Source organism: Dama dama, chromosome 6, assembly GCF_033118175.1.
Source record: "Dama dama isolate Ldn47 chromosome 6, ASM3311817v1, whole genome shotgun sequence".
Taxonomy (NCBI): Eukaryota; Metazoa; Chordata; class Mammalia; order Artiodactyla; family Cervidae; genus Dama; species Dama dama.
In genome coordinates this window covers 31,500,278-31,522,204 of record NC_083686.1, presented here as the reverse complement: position 1 = coordinate 31,522,204, position 21,927 = coordinate 31,500,278, and the positions used below count along the sequence as shown (strand labels likewise).

At 36.1% G+C, this 21,927-nt stretch overlaps 1 protein-coding gene across 2 annotated transcripts; it reads right to left on the bottom strand.

Annotated features, from left to right (window-relative positions):
- Positions 1–1,605: 1,605 nt before the first annotated feature.
- On the bottom strand, positions 1,606–21,882 carry LOC133058841 (UDP-glucuronosyltransferase 2B18-like). 2 transcript variants are annotated; one of them, XM_061145846.1, is made up of 6 exons: positions 21,126–21,882; positions 20,222–20,370; positions 10,493–10,624; positions 8,213–8,300; positions 7,130–7,349; positions 1,606–3,918 (listed from the first exon to the last, which is right to left on the bottom strand). In XM_061145846.1, exons 1-6 carry the CDS (start codon positions 21,853–21,855, stop codon positions 3,639–3,641), a joined length of 1,599 nt encoding a protein of 532 aa, XP_061001829.1. In that variant the 5' UTR covers positions 21,856–21,882; the 3' UTR covers positions 1,606–3,638. The 2 variants fall into 2 exon arrangements, with proteins under 2 accessions (XP_061001829.1, XP_061001830.1); XM_061145847.1 differs by lacking the exon at positions 21,126–21,882 and adding an exon at positions 20,907–21,100 and having other exon boundaries at positions 1,609–3,918.
- Positions 21,883–21,927: the final 45 nt, after the last annotated feature.

Here is a 21,927-nt window from a genome sequence, read left to right as displayed (position 1 = left end):
TTCTTTTAGGTGCACAGCATTGCTGTCCTTTATTGAGTCCATCTTTGCCTAAAATATTCCTTTGGTATCTCTAATTTTCTTGAAGAGATCTCTAGTCCTTCCCCTTCTATTGTTTTCTTCTATTTCTTTGCACTGATCACTGAGGAAGGCTTTCTTATCTCTCCTTGCTATTCTTTGGAACTCTACATTCAAATGGGTATATGGTTCCTTTTCTCCTTTGCTTTTGGCTTGTCTTCTTTTCACAACTATTTGTAAGGCCTCCTCAGACAGCCATTTTGCTCTTTTGCATTTCTTTACTTCGGATGATCTTGATCCTTGTCTCCGGTACAATGCCACAAACCATAGTTCATCAGACACTCTGTCTGTCAGATCTGGTCCCTTAAATCTATTTCTCACTTCCACTGTATAATCATAAGGGATTTGATTTAGGTCATACCTGAATGGTCTATTGGTTTTCCCCACTTTCTTCAATTTAAATCTGAATTTGGCAATAAGCAGTTCATGATCTGATGATCTGAGCCACAGTCAGCTCCCAGTCTTGTTTTTCCTGGCTGTATAGAGTTCTCCATCTTTGGCTGCAAAGAATAGAATCAGTGATTTCAGTGTTGGCCATCTGGTGATGCCCATGTGCAGAGTCTTCTCCCGTGTTATTGGAAGAAGGTGTTTGCTATGACCAGTGGAGTAGGTGGAGCCAAAGCTCTTGGTCAGCTGGTGGATGGACTATGGCATGTGATCCTGGTTATTTTTAAACAAAGCCCAATAAGTGCCAGTACTGCCAGTGGGCACCCCATCCAGAACACACCCGAGCCCCAGGCTTTCTCATCATGGCTAGTCTGAGTGCTTTCCCAGCTTACCCAGATCATGTGCCAAGGTGTGGTGTGAAATGAAGAGGTGGAATGTTTATCTTGCTTGGATTCAGGTGCATGGCAAGGTGAAAGCTGCCAGTGTGGAGCTTCTCCTTACTGTTTGTAGGCAAGTAGCACCTGTGTACTCTCTGAGAACAGAGTCTAGACTTCTCAGCCATTCACTTTGTGTCAGTAGTTCTCCCAGCAACCAGTGGGCTTTCCCCCTCCATGTAGGACCCCAATCTGGGACAGCCGTTCTGTGGCTTGACTCCTTAGTTCCCCAAGGGGACAGTTCACCTGTTTGGACCATCTCTCTTTTTTATATACCTCTCAGGAACAGCCAATCTTACAACTTCTTTCCATCCTGTGAGTTATATGGAATTCTTTCTTGGGCCTATATTTGTATGAGTTCTTCCAGTCGGAAGATAGTTTTCTGTGAAAATTCTTCCACAGAAAGATCGATTTTTGATGTGTTTGTGGGGGGAAGTGAACACCATGTGCTCTTGTTCCACCACCTTGCTCCAATCCTGTATGATAAATTTAATTCTGACATATTTAATTTCTACAAATTTAATAGAAGATGTTGTTATTATCATTTATGTTTGAAACATTACACCAAAAATAGGACTAAAATCATTGTTGACATTTCTTATTCATTTCAATGAGAAAAGTTAGTGCAAATTACATTCCACTATGTACAGCATTTATTTAGTCCTTTATGATGTTAATGTATTCAGACTCTGTTAACCCCATGAATTGATTGATACCATTACTTTATCTTCATTACTTTATGTGATGGAACAGCTGGGGCATAGGGAAGTTAAGTAACTGCAATGATCCCAAACCAATCCATAGTAATTTTGTAGTGATTTAACTCTACACTATTTGCATTTACAGTATAATACCTTAAACTTTATGGGATGGTGTCTCCCTTTTGGGTTCAAATGTAAAACAAGTGTGTGTTTAAATTTCATTTAAAATGATTCTTTCCGTGTTATTTTACATCTCCAAAATTAGTCCTACCAGATTAATTGCTCTGCAAAATTTTGGTAAAAAAAATAATTTTTTTTGACTTAATTTCTATTCCTGAAGAACCAGTGACTTTTGTCACCTTTAAATTATCATTGGCAATTTTACTTCTGTGAATTTCCTGTTCTTATTCTTTCTTTATTTTCATTTTGGGCTGCTTGAACTTTTGTTGTAGACCAGTAGTCATTCTCACTGTACAGTGACTACCAATCATTTTTATGTTACAATTATTGCTGGATAGATTTGAGGCAAATTATATAAGCCTATATATGTGAGCTAATAATACTCTCTACTATGGCAGCATATTAATTCTACTTTTCTTCAGAAATGTGTCAATTATCTAGAGGGGTTATATGGAAAGTCCTGTGGTAAATCTTCCTATTATTCTCCGAGCATCAAAGTTTGATTTTATGTTTAATATTAGTTATGTCTTAGGTTGATGAATGTCATATGGTGTGGATGGTGGTCTTCTTGACTAAAATACTCATTTCTTCACCTGGACCACTTCGATCATAAACTGCTTTCCTGATGTACAATTTTCATGAATGTGGCTTCAGATTGCTTTCATCTGAATCACCAATTTTTCTTAACATTTTTGTAATTTTTGTATTGATCTCATTGGTGCTGATTATGTCAGTCATAGTGGGCCCAGGTTTAAAGAACATGATGTCTATGTTATTTTCTGTCATGATAATTGAATTTTACATAGAAGTGTTATGGTAAGGAACGAGGCAATCGCTGCTTGAAGAAAGAGACAAAAGAATGATAAATGCTAATCAAAAGTGTGGTTCAAAATGCATTATAAGACAATAGTAATTAATTCAATGTATGGTCACCAAACCCATTGGATATCAGGTCGTATCTGCAAGTAGATAAGTGATGCTGTGTCTTGTTTTGTGAGAGTATATGTAGACTTAGATACGTATTTAGATATAGACAAGATCTGCAGATAAATTCAGGTACATTTTGAGAGAATGAAAATTCTCTAAGTCCATTTAGAGTCTAGGTTATATAATTTCTTAATATACAGTTGAGAATTTACATCCATTATTAAAAGTTGAATATGGGAGGGAAAATAATTGGTGACTAAAAGGTGGATGAGAAAAGGAGAATCAAGTCATGAAATTAAAGATTTTCACAAATATTTCAATTTTATAATAGGAAGCAGGTAGCAGTTGCTATATTTCGAATTCTACAAACACTCTTCTGGGAAATAAGCTAAACTGAATGAAAGCAAATATCTTGCCATGGCTCTAGGTAGGAAGTGATGCTGAGGCTCCATGCACAGTAAAAATGAAGAACTGATAGTGGTCTCACAAATAGAATAAAGGATTGAATCTTTTTACAGAATTTCAATTATTGAACAATTTCAATAACAAGAAAAACCTATAAAATTTGACATGAAAATGAAGTTAAAAATTCTGAATATCAAGAAAATGACACATGCTTTAAGTAGACTTCTTATTGTTGTTGTTTTTACATAGAGCATGTGAAAAGTAGTTAAACACAATCATTTCTTTTTAGATTAACTTTTGAATTAAAATAATCAATTTCAATATGTATGCATATAGTTTTATTGTTTATTTCATTTTTCATCAGTGTTTTTTCTTGGCAAGACATACATTTTGTCAGGTAGAAAATCCCTTGAAAGTAAAATTTACATTTTGTCACAAGAGGAGTCGAACTTGATCATAATTCATCTTACTGTAATAAATATGAGGAGTTGTATTTATGTGGCAAACCTGCTAGACATCTCAGAAACAGCTAGTCTCTTTTCCCCTTCTTTCCTATGCTAGCACACTTTCGGCAACAAAACAGGCAACACTTTGTGATGACAAACACAGAAGTTGCCACACAGGCCAGCAGGAATCCGATCACGTCCAGAGAGTGGTACTGGAACCAGGTGAGGTCGTGGGCGGCGGGCCTCAGGTGCTTGGCTCCTCTGTGCCGCATGACAAATTCAATCCAGAAGATCGCTCGGTCCAAGGGTTTCATAGGCTGATCATGTTGAATGGCTGATAACCTCATGACATTCTCTTTGTAGCTGAAGGAAAATCAGTGATCAATTTATAGAATGAGCTATAATAGATAAATAAGTGAAATGTTCTTTCAAATGGTAACAAAGAGTGCAACACAGAGTGGAAGAAAAGTAGCTACTTTTCCTCCAAGGCGATGACTGATACCTTAGCTTATGGGCTGTGCTGTGCTTATCAGTCAGTCATGTCCGACTCTTTGCCACACCATGGACTGTAGCCAGCTAGGCTAGTCTATCCATGGTGATATTCCAGGTAGGAATATTGGAGTGGGTTGCCATGCCCTCCTCCAGGGGACCTTCCCAATCCAGCAATTGAATCCAGGTCTCCTGCATTGCAGGCAGACTCTTTACTATTTGAGATACCAAGGAAGCCTGAGAATACTGGATTATCCTATCCCTTTGCCAGGATCTTCCCGACCCAGGAATTGAACCAGGGTCTCCTGCATTGCAGGTGGATTCTTTTCCATCTGAGCTACAAGGGAAGCCCAGCTTATGGGCTAGGATTTCTTAAATTCTTACGATTTCAAGTTACAAAGAAAAGAAAGAAAATGAGAGGGAAAAGACTGTGTAGTCTAAAGTGGCATGAGTTGTTCCAAAATGGAAAAAAAAAGAAAAAAAAATCATAATTTGTTTGTTCAAAGATTGAATTATCTAGTAAAGAATTGTTAATTGACCTGGTAAACATGTTTTAAAATGCAGTCATAATCCAGCTATAGCAAGTAAATCTATGAGGAGGTTGAGAGACAGGTCCAGAAAGGACTGATCTTACATTAGTGAAGTAGTAGTTGAAAGTGTGGAAGTGGATTGACTTGGTTTGATTTCTGATTCTGATACTTGCTGGCTACTTCTTATTCTTTCTGTCCCTTAGTTTTTTAAAAACTTAATTTTATTAAGTTTTAAAAGCATTTTTATCTTTTAAACTTTTTATTTCATAATTGGAGGGCCCAATCACAATAGAGTCTGTTCCTCAGGTTTTCATTTTTGTATAAAATGGATAGAAATAGTAACTTATCTGATTATTTTGAGAATATCATTCTGATTCTTATAGGCATTCTTAGAATCTAGTATACTCTCAGAAAATGTTTTCTCATATTGTTCTTCTGTTTCTTGTTCTTTTAGAACAAGATTCTCTTAGAATGTGGAGAAGACTCGAAATTTCACTTTCAGGCATTGCAGTTACACTGCCCGAACTACTGTTTCTACTGTTGAAATGATGATGGACTGTGTGTGTGTTTGTGTTCAGTTGTGTCTGACTCTTTACAATCCCATAGACTGTAGCCTGCCAGGGTCATCTGTCCATGGAATTCTCCAGGCAAGAATACTAGAGTCGGTAGCCATTCTCTTCAGGGGATTTTCCTGACCTAGGTATGATGGCTAACAGACAAGAAAGTAGGAAGAATAATGAGATATGGTTCATGAACTCTAACTCACAGAGTGCTATAACATGGCACTGCAGCGATAACAATGGAGTTAACTTTTCTCCCTTTTCTGTCAAAACACAGGGGGAGCACTTGGTGTTTGCAAGGATTGCAGTAATCAGGAAACATTTTTGTGATACAATAGGGATCAGTTCAGTCACTCAGTGATGTCCGAATCTTTGTGACTCCATGGACTGCAGCACGCCAGGCTTCCCTGTCCATCACTAACTCTCAGAGCTTGCTCAGACTCATGTCCATCGAGTCGGTGATAGCATCTAACAATCTCATGAATAGACTACAATAAAGAAGTTGCTTAATATGTGTAAAGTAACACTATGCTACTAAATAAAATATGTAGCATATCTTGAACATTCAGTATATAGCAGCTAAAAAATCATCTTCATTTTTGACACCACCTTTACATTATTAAAATTTAAAAAAAATATGAAGATACTAAAAGATGTACATTTATATTGAATCAGCAAATGAAAGATCTATTACTTAAGAAAAAAAATAAATTTTTTTTGCTTTTTTTTTTTTTCTTGCACTGCTCATTTAGGACAATAGCTGTCCTAAAAGTAAATTTAAATAGCACTGCTATAAAGACACAAATACACACTCAGCTACTATGACTGACATTCTCAAAAGGTTTCATTGCAAAGTCGTTATGAAACAATAGGGGAAAACATATATATATCATATTTATGATATTAATATAATTGTGTTACTGAAATTCACGTATATCCTGAAGTGATTTGGAAATCAAATATTTCTCGTTTTTGAAAATTTGGCTTTTAGACAGTAATATCCCATCATATATCTTCCAAATAAGACAAAATCAATCACAACCTAAAGAATTCAGGATATATCTACATTTATAAGCAATATCTACATAGTTGAAATTAAGTTAGAAAGTTCTAGTTAGCAAAGTATTATTAAAAAGTTGCAGATATAGAGAACAAATTTTGGTTACCAGATTGGAGGAATAGAAACATACGCATAGGGGTGTAGGAAGCTAAAGTTACTGGGAATAATATAAGCTCAAGGTTGTGTTGTATAACACCGTGAACATAACTAATATTTGGTAATAATTTTGAATGGAAAGTAGGCTTTAAAAATTGTGTTAAAAATTTTTTAAAAAGGAATATCTCAACATATCCTTCCAAATCAATTGCATTCAGATTTATAATTCTTCTAAATTAGACAAAAATTATCACAATCAGAAAACCTAGGAATAAACCTGTATTTATAAATATTATTTACATATTTGAAACTGAGTAATTATAAAGTTCTAGATGTTAACCATTTGTCAGTGATGGGGACAGAATATTAGCATAGAAAACTTGGAAAATATTCAATGTAATGGGAATTTAAGATTGATTATGTCAAAGTAGTTTACTGAAAATAAAGTATCTTTGTAGAGTTTAAAACATTGGAGGAGTTCACAGGCAGAAAGAAAGTAAAGTGGGCAGATGAGTGTTTATATTAATACGATGCTTGTTTCCCTACTTACCTTTGTTCTAAATGTGTCTTAATCTTTCTATTACCATTTCAGTGATTCTCCTCATTTGAATGCTTAAGTCTTTCAGAATTTCTCTACTATCTTTAAACTATTGACAAACCTTTCCCATAAAACCATAAAAAATATGTTGAGACACTCAAAATAGGTCATTATTGATTGTTTTCAAAACATTGAGTAAATCTTACTCTTCATTATACTCATGTGAAGTCTCATTTCTGGCTCCTTGGCCCTCAGATAAGAATTTCTCTGGATAGAATATCAGGTAAAAATGTATACTCACAAAGGATTATTAATGACTTCCTTCAATGCATTGAGCAAATCTTCTGTTGACATTGTTTCCAAGTCCAATCTGATAGCTGCTCCCTTTGCCGTCATGTGAACAACGTTATGAGGTTGATCAGCAAACAAAGGAAGGCCCACCATAGGGATGCCATGGTAGATGGCCTCATAGATGCCATTGCTTCCACCATGAGTTATAAAGGCTTTGGTTTTTGGATGGCCTAGGATTGAGTGAATTTCAATAAAATGATTACTTTTAACTTTTAGAATAAAATGAGAAATTTGCTTTATAAGGCACTGAAAGAAGCAGTGTTTTTTAAGATAACAGATTATTACACATGTGAGAGTGCTTTTAAATTGCTTTCAGAACTCAGAAAAGAAACTGCTATGTCTGCTGAAAGGGTAAATGAAGACTTTGTGAAAGAAGTGCTGAGTCACTCAAACGTCACAGATGAATCCATGATTGGCAGGTGAACAACTTGAGAAAACATTCTGGGTAAAAGAAACCACATGTGCAAAATAAAGAGGAGGGCATGCCAGAAATTATTCTCTTAAAGATATAATGGAGTCATTTCGTCTGACAGGAATGGTATCAGGGGAAAAGAAGGATAATGGTAGTGGCACTGGAACCAGAGGAAGGAAAAGCAACCTTTTGTCATGAAGTGTGTTATTGTGCCATAAAAATGATTGCAGATCTTTTTCTTTTACAGAAAATGGAAAGTCACCTGTAATAAAAAGGGAACTTGTTTTTAGTAGCATTTAGCATACCCCTACAGAGGAGAAAAGAGAGGTATAAGGAAAGAATTCAGAGACAGAACAACAATCCAGGAAGTTATTGAAAAGATCACGGTGAGTAGAAATTAGAGCCAAAATAACGATTCTGGCCATAAGGGGTGTGACTGTGTACAATAAAAGGCCAATTGTTATACATTTTTCCTTTTTCCCCTCGCATAGGAAATAAAAATAAAATAATACATTTTTCAAGTGTTTCAATAATTCTCTATACATTTGTTTCCTTTTGAAGTGCTGTCACTTTGCTCAGCTGTTACTCAAGTTTTCAATATTTTTTTCTACCAAGTCTTACCAAGAAGGTCGTTCTGGGGGATCCACTTATACAGCCGAGTATTGGGTCCTAAGGTGTCTGGTTTTTTGCCATCATATCTCCATAGAACCTGTTAGGGTAAGGGTAATATCATATTCTATGAGTTGAGCTTCAAAGTCACAATTCTAAAGTGATCAAAATATATGTAGTTACATGTCTTCCATATGACATGTAAGAAATGAGGGCATATTAAGTAATATTAACTGTTAATACACTGACTGGCTTCCCAGGTGGCGCTGCTTGTAAAGAACCCATATGCCAATGCAGGAGACATAAGTGATGTGGGTTCAGTCCCTAAGTTGGGAAGATGCCCTAGAGTAGGGCACGGCAACACACTCCTGTATTTTTGCCTGGAGAATCCCATGGATAGAGGGGCTGGGAGGGATATGGTCCATAGGGTCGCAAAGAACTAGATATGACTGAAGTGAGTTAGCACCCATGCACAATACCCTGACATGAAGAGGAACACCTATATTTGATATACACATGATGGCATAGACAATTGAGATGTCAGTGCCAACATGAAAACTTTAATAATTTCTAGGTGGTCTTATTTCAAATACAAAGAGACAGTGACGGATTACAAGTAACCTACACACTTATTTGCCTTCTTTTTACACTAGCTGTCATCTTCAAATTTAATATTCACTGATTTCTTTGTGACCATTATAGAAGGCAGTTTAGTTATATCAATTTTAGTATAACAAGTTATTTTTTTAGAATTTCACACATTTTGTTACAGAGAGGAAAATGCATGCATCAGCCACTTAGAAATAAATACCTTTGCTTATTCATAATTTATTAATAATAAGTTAATTTGTGCTTCTTAGGAAGTATAGCTTCATTTAAGTTATAAACTGTTAAGCTCTTGCAAAAGCAATGACAACTGGAATTTTTTGACATGAATCCAAAGTATTGCCACTATTACTAGACTTGGTTGTTTTACCTTTAGAAAAGAAGAGCCAGTTGACAATTTGAAAGGGACAATAGGGCTATGGAAAAAGTTCCAAAATAGTGGCACCAAAGTTTATTCAACTGATCCTGAATACTTCAACAATGAAGCACAAAGCATTGACAGAATTGATTAGTGTGGTCTCTAGATCCAGTACAAAAATAAGGAACAAGTTTGGAATTCCAAGCAATTCTCATAAACTGGATTATAATTTATTAGTGTTTAACTTCTATTTGCTCTGTGAATGAATGTAAATTAATTTTAGTTTCTCAGCAAAAAATAGCATAGATTATTAGGAGAGGCCTATCAGATTGCAAACTAAAAAAGTTGTTCACAAATATCTGAAGACCACAGAGGTATTTTATATATTAGAAAAAAAGTTACTGTTGCATTTTCTGAAGAAGAGAGGCAGGTGAATCTTTGCCATGCCAGTCTTCCTTATGCTTGACTGCTTCTTATAATCCCTTCTCCCTCTTCAATCAGGAGGAAGAATGTGACAGGTTAGAAGCAGAGTTCATTAAGGACCAGACTTTACAGAGTTCACCTTAAGGGCAGGACCCTATCTTCACTCTATCACATTGATCTTCCTGCTTCAGATTTTAGCAGGGCCTGGCGTGCTGCAATTCATGGGGTCACAAAGAGTCGGACACGACTGAGCCACTGAACTGAACTGAACTCAACTGAGTCAACCAGGGAAGCAGACGTTATTTTCTCTAAATCAGTGTGGTTGGATGGCAGTTTGGGGAATCTTGTCCATCCTTTCTCTGAGTAGCACTCTGAAAAACACACTGATAGGTCTGTTCCAAAATTTATGGGACACATAAAAGACCAGGATTACATGTTAAGTGTACACTGCAAGAAGCACAATGGCCTTCTATCAATATTGCTTAACATTATTGTGTTATATTGTTATATTATTGTGTTATATATTTTCTGTTAAAATTTAACCCCAGAGAACATTTGTATGTGTACTGTACCTCAGATATCATTCAAGAAAATGGAACAAGTAACAAAGCAGAATTTGGTGGTTTCTTCTCCGGCCCCAGGATACCATTATAACACCAAAATTAATACTCTATCTCTTTAATATCAGTTTTTTATTACAATGTTAATCTAAATTTATTATGGATGAAAGATACTCCTTGTAATTCTATAACACCTACTATGTATATTTTGGTTTATATATATATGAGAGATAAATTGGAGTTCTCATATACTTTACCTTTCTGTTGGAAAATGTCTAAAATCAGACCTTTTAAAGAGTTTCACAGACATTAATTAGTTGCTCACTGTTAAGTTACTGTGTGTACCTTTTGTGGAATCTGGGCAAGGGCTGATGCAATCACATTGGCTCTTTCTTCTGACATGTTACTGACCATTGATCCCAATGAAAACACCACAATACCATGTTCTCCAGAGCTCTGCGCAAATTCTTCCATTTCCTGTGAAAAAAGAATTTGTTCCATCATAAAAGAGAAGGAGCATAGAAAACATTGAAGGAATTGCTGCCAGCAATTAAACTGAGAAAATCAAATATAGTCTGGAGTGGAGATTTTAAAAAAATATTGTAGTAAAATACACATGACATAAAATTTATTTTGTTAATCATTCCTAAGTGCATAGTATAGCATCATTAAGTATATTCACACTATGCAACCAATCTTCAGAACTTTTTTCACCTGGCAAAACCGGAATTCTATGCTCTTCAAGAAATTCCACATTCCTTGTTCTCTAGCCTCTGGCAAGCTTCATTCTACTCTCTGTTTCTACAAATGTGATTAGTCTGGATACTTCTTATAAGTTGAGTACAGTATTTGTCTTTTTCTGATTGACTTATTTCACTTAGTGTAAGTTTCCTTCATGTTGTGACATTTGCCAGAATTTCCTTTTAAAGTGATAATATTCCATCGCTTGTATATATGACATTTTGTTTATTGCTTCATCTGTTGGTGGACCCTTGGGTTGCTTCAACCTCTTGACTCTTGTGAGTTGAGCTTTTATGCACATGTACAGATATCTCATTGGGGTAATAATTTCAGTTCTTTTGTATATGTGCCCACAGAAGAGAAATTGCTGAGCCATAGGTATTGATATGTTTTATATTATTCTTGCCACATACTATACAGTATATAAAGTGATTTTCCTCCTCATGTTCCTTATATATGTTAACTTCGTATTTTGGACATTGGTTAGTTGTGCTAATAAATATTCAGCACTAAAAAAATGTTTTAATTTTGAAAAACTCCATACTATTTTCCATAATGGCTTTTTTTTTTAACATAAATCATCCCTGAGGTCCTTGGGAAAGAAATGGGTGATATGAGGTCTGTTTCTTCCAATATGTGGGGTTCAGGTCGGTCACTCAGTCATGTCCGACTCTTTGAGACCCCATGGACTGCAGCATGCCAGGCTTCCCAGTCCATCTCCAACTTCCGGAGTTTACTCAAACTCATATCCATTGAGTCAGTGATGCCATCCAACCATCTCACCCTCTGTCATCCATTTCTCTTCCTGCCTTCAATCTCTCTAAGTATCAGGGTTTTTCAAATGAGTCAGTTCTTCACATCAGGTGGCCAAAGAATTGGAGTTTCAGCTTTAGAATCAGTCCTTCCAATGAATATTCAGGACTGATCTCCTTTAGGATGGACTGGTTGGATGTCCTTGAAGTTCAAGGGACTCGCAAGAGTCTTCTCCAACACCACAGTTCAAAAGCATCAATTCTTCAGTGCTCAGCTATCTTTATAGTCCAACTCTCACATCCATACATGACTACTGGAAAAACTATAGCTTTGACTAGACAGACCTTTGTTGGCAAAATAATGTTTCTGCTTTTTAATATGCTGTCTAGGTTGGTCATATCTTTTCTTCCAAGGAGCAAACATCGTTTAATATTATGGCTGCAGTCACCATCTGCAGTGATTTTGGAACCCCAAAAAAGTGAAATCTGTCACCGTTTCCATTGTTTCCCCATCTATTTGCCATGAAGTGATAGGACCGGATGCCATGATCTTAGTTTTCTGAATGTTGAGCTTTAAGCCAACTTTTTCACTCTCCTCTTTCACTTTTATCAAGAGGCTCTTTAATTCTTCTTTGCTTTTTGTCATAAGGGTGGTGTCATTTGCATATCTGAGGTTATTGATATTCCTCCCAGCAATCTTGACTCCAGCTAGTGCTTCATCCAGCCCAGTGTTTCTCATGATGTACTCTGCATATAAGTTCAATAAGCAGGGTGCCAATATACAGCCTTGATGTATTCCTTTTCCTATTTGGAACCAGTCTGTTGTTCCATGTCCAGTTCTAACTGTTGCTTCCTGACCTGCATACAGATTTCTCCAGAGGCAGGTCAGGTGGTCTGGTATTCCCATCTCTTTCAGAATTTTCCACAGTTTGCTGTGATCCACACAGTCAAAGGCTTTGGCATAGTCAATAAGGCAGAAGTATTATGTATATTTATGCAAATATATTTGTGTATAAGCAGGAAATTAGATAAGGCCAATATACACTGGTGGCAAAAGGATACTGTTAAACACTATTATACTGAGACTTTTCATCTATTATGTTATTAATTGCTAACATAGATTCTTAGAAGGAAGTCTTACTGCAGGATTCAACTGACCTTAAATTCTTTATTATTATAGGTCTTCTAAATCATTTATTTATCCAGACATACTTTTTTTGAGAATTATCTCAGGTTAATCATTAATATTTCATTTCTATGTAAGCACTATGAAAACTTATATTTGAATCACTTAAGTCTATTATTCACTCAGCTCTATAATCCTTATCTTAAAATTTGTCATAATTTCCCAAACTGTCTGAATTATAAACCCCTGACATTGATAAGTCTGGTATTATTGTTGGGAAGTTCTATGAGACAGTCCTATAAGTCCTGTTTATAGCCCAGAGGTATACTTGTGTAGTTACTGATTTGACTGACCATATTGCTGAATTTGCTTACCTGTGGCGCCCTTTATCCTTCACATAATTGATGTCGCAGTAGGATGGATAATGTCAGCTGTGGTGAAGGACCCTCAGAGCCCCCTATTTAGTGCCCCCAGTGAGCACCTGCCCGACAGTGGGGGAGGTACCCCAGGGCTTTCTGCAGCAGAGATCTGGTCACCATTTTAGTAGTTCACTTTAAACAATATAAAACTGCACGTGAATCTGTATTTGCCTGTATTGCTTCTGAATTATTTTGTCTTGTGGTCCTTTTTCCTTTCTAATTTAAAAAATGCACACTCTGTACTAGAATAATTACACGTTGCTCAATGATCCCATTTAATAAACGTAGAGGAGCAAAATTTTCCTGACCAGTAGTAGCATTTAAAGTTACTTGTCTTCATTGCATTGTCATGTTGGCTCGCTAACCAAAGCTGGTTCATCTATGCTGTGAAAGATACATCGATTTGGTATTATTTTAATATACACTATCTGTACAAATTAATCACTGATGTGGATGTATTCATTTCATACTCTGATATCTTTGTGAAAATAATATAAGATCATGGCAAGAAAATATGCAAATGTATGAAAATTTATATAAAAGGAAATAAGATGTACTGAAATGCTCCATTCAGAGATATCCTTGTTTTCAAATTTATATCCTTTTAGCAAAGGTTGAAATATATTTGACATATAACGTTATGTAAGTTAAGGTGTATAACATGATTGATACATTTATATACAGTAATAGGATTGACATTTTAATGATTTTTTGAACCTCCACTTATCATATAATTATAGTTTCTATTTTTCTTAACCTCTATTCTCTAAGTAAATATGATGGTGATAATAGTAAAATATTGTTGTTTCTATTCACTATCCTGTACCTTAGGTCTCTAGGATTTGTTTACTAAGAAATACTAATTTGTATCCTTAAAGAACATCTCTTTTATTCTCCCACCTCTTAGCCCCTGGTAACCACCATATTACTCCTATTATATGAATTCAGCATTTTTAGATTTCACATACAAGTGATAATATACAGTATTTGCCTTACTCTTTTCAAAAAGCTCAGCAGAATTGAAAATCTTTGCCAGACTAAGCAAGAAAACAACTGACTCAAATAAATAAAATAAGAAAAGAAAGGGAGACACTACAACTGATACTCCAAAAGTACATGGGCTCCCAAGAGACAGCTATGAATAACTATATGCCAAAGATTACATACATGAGAAACAAAAATAGATAACTTTTTAAAAACACAACCTATCAAGACTGAATCAGAAAGAAGTAAAAAATCTCAACAGTTTTAAGAAGTAAAGAGATTGTAACATTAATCAAAAACCTAAGAATACACAGAAGCCCAGGACCAGATGGTTTCACTGATAAATTCTTTGAAACATTATAGAATAATTAATGTAAGTTTTTGAAAAAAAATCTTTAAAAATTAAAGAGGAGGTTAGGTGTATTTTCAAACTCATTCTATAAGGCCAACATTACCCTGATACCAAATAAATAAGAACATTACAAGGAAAGAAAATGATAGGCCAATACCCACACTGAGTATAGATGTAAAAATCCTCCACAAAATATCAGCAAACCAAACTCAAGAACACAGTGAAAGCATTATATTGAGTGAGCAAGTGAGATTTATCCTTGGGATGCAAGGTTGGATCAGTGTACTCATATTAAGAATTTTAATGCATTGCACAAATAGAATGCAATATAAAATAACTTGATTTTCCAAACAAATGTACAAAACACATTTGATAAGATACAACATACTTTCATGATAAAAACTGTCAAAATATTGGATAGAGAAAGAATATAACTAAATGTAATAAAGAATATATTTGACAAACTCAAAGCTAACATTACATTCAACAGTGAAAATTTGAAAACTTTTTCTCTAAAATCAGAAACAAAACAAGGATTCCTACTCTCACAGTGCTTCAGCATAGTACTGGAAGTTCTAGCTAGAGCAATTAGGTGACACAAAGTATAAGAGGCATCCTAAATAGAGAGGAAGAGGTAAATTGTATGTGTGTGTGTGTGTGTGTGTGTGTGTGTTTGCAAAAGACATGATTTTTTGTATGAAAACCTCTGATTCAACCAAAACTCTTAACTAATCAACAAGCTTAGTAAGGTTGCAGGGTATAAAATCAACATACAGAAATCAATTCAATTTTGATATACAAATAATGAAACATCTGAGAAAACCATCCCATTTAGAACAGCATCAAAAGAAGAAAACAACTAGAAATAAATTTACCCAGTGACATGAAAGATCTGTATGTGATAACTATAAAGATTATGTTGTTACACTGTTGGTGGGAATGCAAACTAGTACAGCCACTACGGAAAATAGTGTGGAGATTTCTTAAAAAACTGGAAATAGAACTGCCATATGACCCAGCAATCCCACTCCTGGGCATACACACTAAGGAAAACAGATCTGGAAGAGACACGTGTACCCCAGTGTTCATCGCAGCACTGTTTATAATAGCCAGCACATGGAAGCAACCTAGATGTACATCAGCAGATTAATGGATAAGGAAGCTGTGGTACATATACACAATGGAATATTACTCAGCCATTAAAAAGAACTCATTTGAATCAGTTCTAAGGAGATGGATGAAACTGGAACCCATTATACAGAGTGAAGTAAGCCAGAAAGTTAAACACCAATGCAGTATGCTGCTGCTGCTGCTGCTGCTAAGTCACTTCAGTCGTGGCCAACTCTGTGTGACCCCATAGACATCAGCCCACCAGGCTCCCCCTTCTCTGGGATTCTCCAGGCAAGAACACTGGAGTGGGTTGCCATTTCCTTCTCCAATGAGTGAAAGTGAAAAGTGAAAGTGAAGTCGCTTAGTCGTGTCGGAATCTTAGAGACCCCATGGACTGCAGCCTACTTTTAGCGACCCCATGGACTGCACCCTACCAGGCTCCTCCATCCACGGGATTTTCCAGGCAAGAGTACTGGAGTGGGGTGCCATTGACTTCTCTGCCAATACAGTTTACTAACGCATATATATGGAATTTAAAAAGATGGTAACGATAACCCTATATGCAGGACAGGAAAAGAAACACAAATGTATAGAATAGACTTTTGGACTCTGTGGGAGAAGGAGAGGGTAAGATGATCTGAGAGAATAGCATTGAAACATGTATATTATCAAGTGTGAAACAGATCGCCAGCCCAGGTTGGATGCATGAGACAAGTGCTCAGGGCTGGTGAACTGGGAAGACCCAGAGGGATGGGATGGGGAAACACATGTAAATCCATGGCTGATTCATGTCAATGTATGGCAAAAACCACCAGAATATTGTAAAATAATTAGCCTCCAACTTAAAAAAAAAAAAAGATTATGTTGTAAGAAATAGAAGAAAATACACATAAATGGAATGTCCTCCTAAGATCATGGATCAGAAGATTTAATATTGTTAAAATATTCACCCTACCAAAAGTATCATACCTCCCAATTTTAAATTATGCTACAGCTGCAACATTTCAAATGATAGTGTACTGGCCCCAAAATAGACAATTGCAACCTCATATAGGGTTTAGAATTAAAACCCTGAATACATAGCCAACCATTTCAACAAGAACACCCCCCGTGGAAAGAATAGTCACTTCTTTCTTTCTGGAGAAAATTGAATAAGTATAAACACAGGAAATGAAATGAGACCCCTGCCTTAGACCCTTCACAAAAATAACTCCAAATGACTTAAAATAACTCTATACTATAACATTCCTAAAGGAAAATGTAAGGATGGAACTCCTTGGCATTGGTCTTAAAAATGAGTTTTTTTTTAAGATGACTTCAAAACCACAACAAAAGGAAAAAAACCCACAAGTGGTACTATATTATACTTAAAGCAACTGCACAGTAGAAGAAACAATCAACAGCGTGAAAATGCAACCTACAGAATGGAAAAAAGAATGTTTTAACCACATATTGAATGAGGGGTTAATCTCCATAATACATATAGAACTCATACAACAAAATTCAATTAAAGAGTGGGCAGGAGAACAAAATGGACATTTTCTAAAGAAGACTTCCAAATCACCAACAGGTATATGAAAAGATGCTCAAAATCACTAATCATCAGGGAAATGTATTTCAAAATCAAAATAAGATATTACCTCACCTCTGTTAGAAAGTTGGTTTAGCCCTTATGGAACATAAAAAGAAATTTCTTAATCTTGAAAATGGTAATTCCAGTTTATGTTTTTTTAATGTTAGAGAAAATTGTGATTTTATTATATCTGACATTTTTCAACTAATATTATATATGATTTAGTATAGTTTAATATTCCTTATAAATACACACATTTATATGATAGAAGAAGGATGTTCATTTTAGCCAAAGCACAGGTGAAGAGCCTCAAAACTCACAAAAAGATTTTAGCATTTCATCTTATATATCTGATTGGCAAAAATCTTAAAAATTCCTAACATTGAAAAAGTCTACATTAAGTATGTTAAATTAAATTTTATGTAGAGTAAATTTTATTAAATTTATTAAATCATTTTCATTAATTTTTATGTAAACTTTATAATTGACCATTGAAACACTCCATGGGATATCTAATCTCTAGCAGTTTGCTGAATATTATAATCTTGATGATTAAGAAAATCAATTTCAATTAGGAATTAGATCAAGGTGGCTGGCACACATTGGGTTAATGATAGTATGTTATAATAACAAAATAAAAATAATGAAACAGTTAATATTTCTTCTGAACCACTGAATATATGCCAGTGACATTTTGGATGTTTCACATGTACTTACAAATTTTTTCTCTCAACAATATAAGGTTGGTACCATCATAAGTTAGTATGGTCGTATCGCTATGAATACTGTAGTCTAGTTTTCACTCATTGTTGCCTACATCTAGCAACAACCTTCAAAGTGGTCTTTTCTCCCACGATTTACCCTTTACATCTAACCCAGTGACTACATGTTGCTGTTGTCTTGTTGTTTGTTTGTTTAAGCAATATTATAGTATAGTGATTAGCCGCTCAGTCATGTCCAACTCTTTGCCATCCCATGGACTGTAGCTCATCAGGCTCCTCTGTCCATGGGGATTCTCCAGACAAGAATACTGGAGTGGGTTGCCATGCCCTCCTCCAGGGGATCTTCCCAACCCAGGGATTGAATCCAGGTCTCCCACATTGCAGATGGATTCTTCACTGTCTGAGTCACTAGGGAAGTGCAAGAATAGTGAAGTGGGTGACCTATCCCAATATGAAAAGGAGGACGTCAAGGCTGTGTGTTGTCACCCTGCTTATTTTACTTATATGCAGAGTACATCATGAGAAACGCTGGGCTGGAAGAAGCACAAGCTGAAATCAAGATTGCTGGGAGAAATATCAATAACTTCAGATATGCAGATGACACCACCCTTATGGTAGAAAGTGAAGAGGAACCAAAAAGCCTCTTGATGAAAGTGAAAGAGGAGAGTGAAAAAGTTGGCTTAAAGCTGAACATTCAGAAAACTAAGATCATGGCATCCAGTCCCATCACTTCATGGCAAATAGATGGGGAAACAGTGGAAGCAGTGTCAGCCTTTATTTTTTTGGGCTCCAAAATCACTGCAGATGGTGATTGGAGCCATGAAATTAAAAGACGCTTACTCCTCGGAAGGACAGTTATGACCAACATAGACAGCGTATTAAAAAGCAGAGACATTACTTTGTCTGTCTAGTCAAGGCTATGGTTTTTTCAGTGGTCATGTATGGATGTGAGACTTGGAGTGAAGAAAGCTGAGTGCCGAAGAATTGATGCTTTTGAACTGTGGTGTTGGAAAAGACTCTTGAGAGTCCCTTGGACTGCAAGGAGATCCAACCAGTCCATCCTACAGGAGATCAGTCCTGGGTGTTCATTGGAAGGACTGATGCTGAAGCTGAAACTCCAGTACTTTGGCCACCTCATGCGAAGAGTTGATTCATTGGAAAAGACCCTGATGGTGGGAGGGATTGGGGGCAGGAGGAGAAGGGTGCGACAGAGGATAATATGGCTGGATGGCATCACCAACTCGAAGGTCATGAGTTTGAGTACACTCCAGGAGTTGGTGATGGACAGGGAGGCCTAGCGTGCTGTGATTCATGGGATCGCAAAGAGTCGGACACGACTGAGCAACTGAACTGAACTGAACTGAACCTATCCCTTCTCCAGGGATCTTCCCCACCCAGGAATCCAATCGGGGTCTCCTGCATTGCAGGTGGATTTTTTACCAGTTGAGCTACTAGGAAAACCTGTTTAAACAATATTTGACTGCACTTTTCTCTCTCAATCCTTTCAAAGTTTTCCCAATACCCCTACTAGATGTTTGAAGTTGCTGTCTGTTGCCAGCTGACTTCACCAGCATCATCTGTCTCTTTACTTGGGCTCTTCCTGTTTAGTCGAAGCTTGGACTTCTTGGCAACTGCCATTACTACTCTACATGCTTTTCTTATCTATCTTCTGCTACCCCTGCCCTATCCCTTCTGTTTATTCTTGAGCATTCTTCTGATTTCACCTTAATTATCAGTGAATCAGAGATACTATCTGTGATTCATGCTGGATATTTTTAGCATTCTGTGCTTTCCTTTTTATAACACTTTCACACAATTTTTATGACTTGCTTGTATTCTGTCTTTCCATGTGGAGTGTCAGCTAGCAAAAACTGTGTCTACACCATTAGTGTATGTTAGTACTCAATTCTAGAATATGTGAAATATGTAATCATCCTATAACATTACAATTATAATAATAATATAGCTAATATTATATTACTTAGATAAAATGTAATATAACTATAAATATTGTTTAGTGACTATCTGATTGTGCTTCATTATGTGTCGAATAATGAAGCTGTTATTTAACTGACATATTCTTAAAGTGTCCCACATATTCTAGCTTATTTGGTAATGCCAATGAAATTCAGATACTTTGTTCATATAGAAATGTATCAGTATCTAACTGGAAGTTCACTTTATCCAGCTTCCCACATCTGACTCACTGTAATCAAACATTTTAAATAAAGAATACAGCATGATTCCTATTGCAAACACAAAGTTAACAAAGAAGAACAAAGAGGAGCAGGTGACCTTAGGCAGGGGTTTGGCAGGTTTGCAGTGGAGGCCTCCAACAAATTCAACATTTGGTAGCCGTGGGCGAGGAAATGAAAAATCCCAGTAGTTTCGAATAAGCCACATTTCAGCTTTCCCCATTATCTCAACTAATGTAGTAGACCTTTCTGAAAATTAAATAAAAAACAAAAAACAACAATAAATGTTGGGTCAAATGAGAATATTTCTGTGTGTATATATTTTATGTAGTTTTTGTAAAGGAGTTTGGGATGATGTGGTCAAAGATGTTTGAATGTATCTGTTCTTTGATAAATATAAACATAACATAGTATAGTATAATATGTGTGCAATTCTCTGTGTACATGTCTTCATTTATTAAGACATTTTATGAGATTTTTAGTAATTTTTTTAAATTAAAAAAAAATAATTTTTGTGAGTTGTATAATATTCACTTGCAGAAGTCCTATGTGCTTCAGTTTGTGGTATATGACTTCCTGGTATCTGAAACTCGTAATGGCTTCTACTTTACCCTATAATTTAAGTGTTTTCATAATATTTATAAGATTGATGGGTCATTTTATATCTTTGTTTCACTCTTTCACTTTTTGAGACAAGTTTATGTGAAAGTATATTTATACAAACTCACGTTCTAAGGCACAAGGAAAGATAGGATTTAATGCTACCAAGTAAGAACATGACTTACCTAGTTGTTGTGTGTTGTTTGGTCTCTAAGCCGTGTCTGACTCTTGTAACCCGATGGACTGTAGTCTCATCCATCCATGGGATTTTCCAGGAAAGAATACCAGAATGGGTTGCCATTTCCTTTTCCAGGGGATCTTCTCAACCCAGGGATCCTATCCCTCATCTCCTGTATTTACAGGCAGATTCTTTACCATTCAGCCATTAGGGAAGCCTGACTTACCTAGTACTTCACTGTAAAACTGATTCCACTTCTTCTCATTGTACAGCTGAAACCAGTAGTCAAAATAAAGTACATATATCATATTTTTTACCCTCTCCATGAATGTCATGTGATCACTTAATTCAGAGAACATAACAGGTACATAGGATGGTGGAAATAAAAGTCTTCCACTTCTCTTTTCAACCAAATAGCCAGGTGAGGAGTAGAGGCTGTACACTAACGGTACTTTAAGTACTTCAGCCAAAAGCTCTCCACAGGGTCCAACAGCATCTGCAAGAACGACATCAAACCTTGATTCCTGTAGTTTTGTCATAAGCTTCTTGTTTGAAACCACTTCACTACATATCTTTATACCAATATCAGAAAATTCCTCAAATAATCTTTGCATTCTTGAAAGATGGATCCAAAAGTAATCTTTCACCGCAAGCATCCATGTCTCAATCAAAATCTTGGCAACATTCTGAAAATCATCTTTAGTTAAAGATATAGGGAAAGTCTCAAATTTCATAGCCAATGGTTTGTTTGGATCAATAAGAGTGGAAGCTGAAGATTCCAGTACGGTCACCTCATGACCCCTCATCACAAGTTCATCCAGAATTGTCTTCATATTCATCCAGTGACTAAATTCCACTGGCCACACCAGCGCCTTTCCACAACTCCCAGAGTTAAAGCAGCAAGTGAGCTGTACCAGCTGCAGAAGCGAGAGCCATTTCATAGACATCGTGTTCATATGCCGTAGTTTAAACAATTACTATATCCTTTTGCTATTGCTCAGGCTTATATCCAGAAGAAATCATTCAGA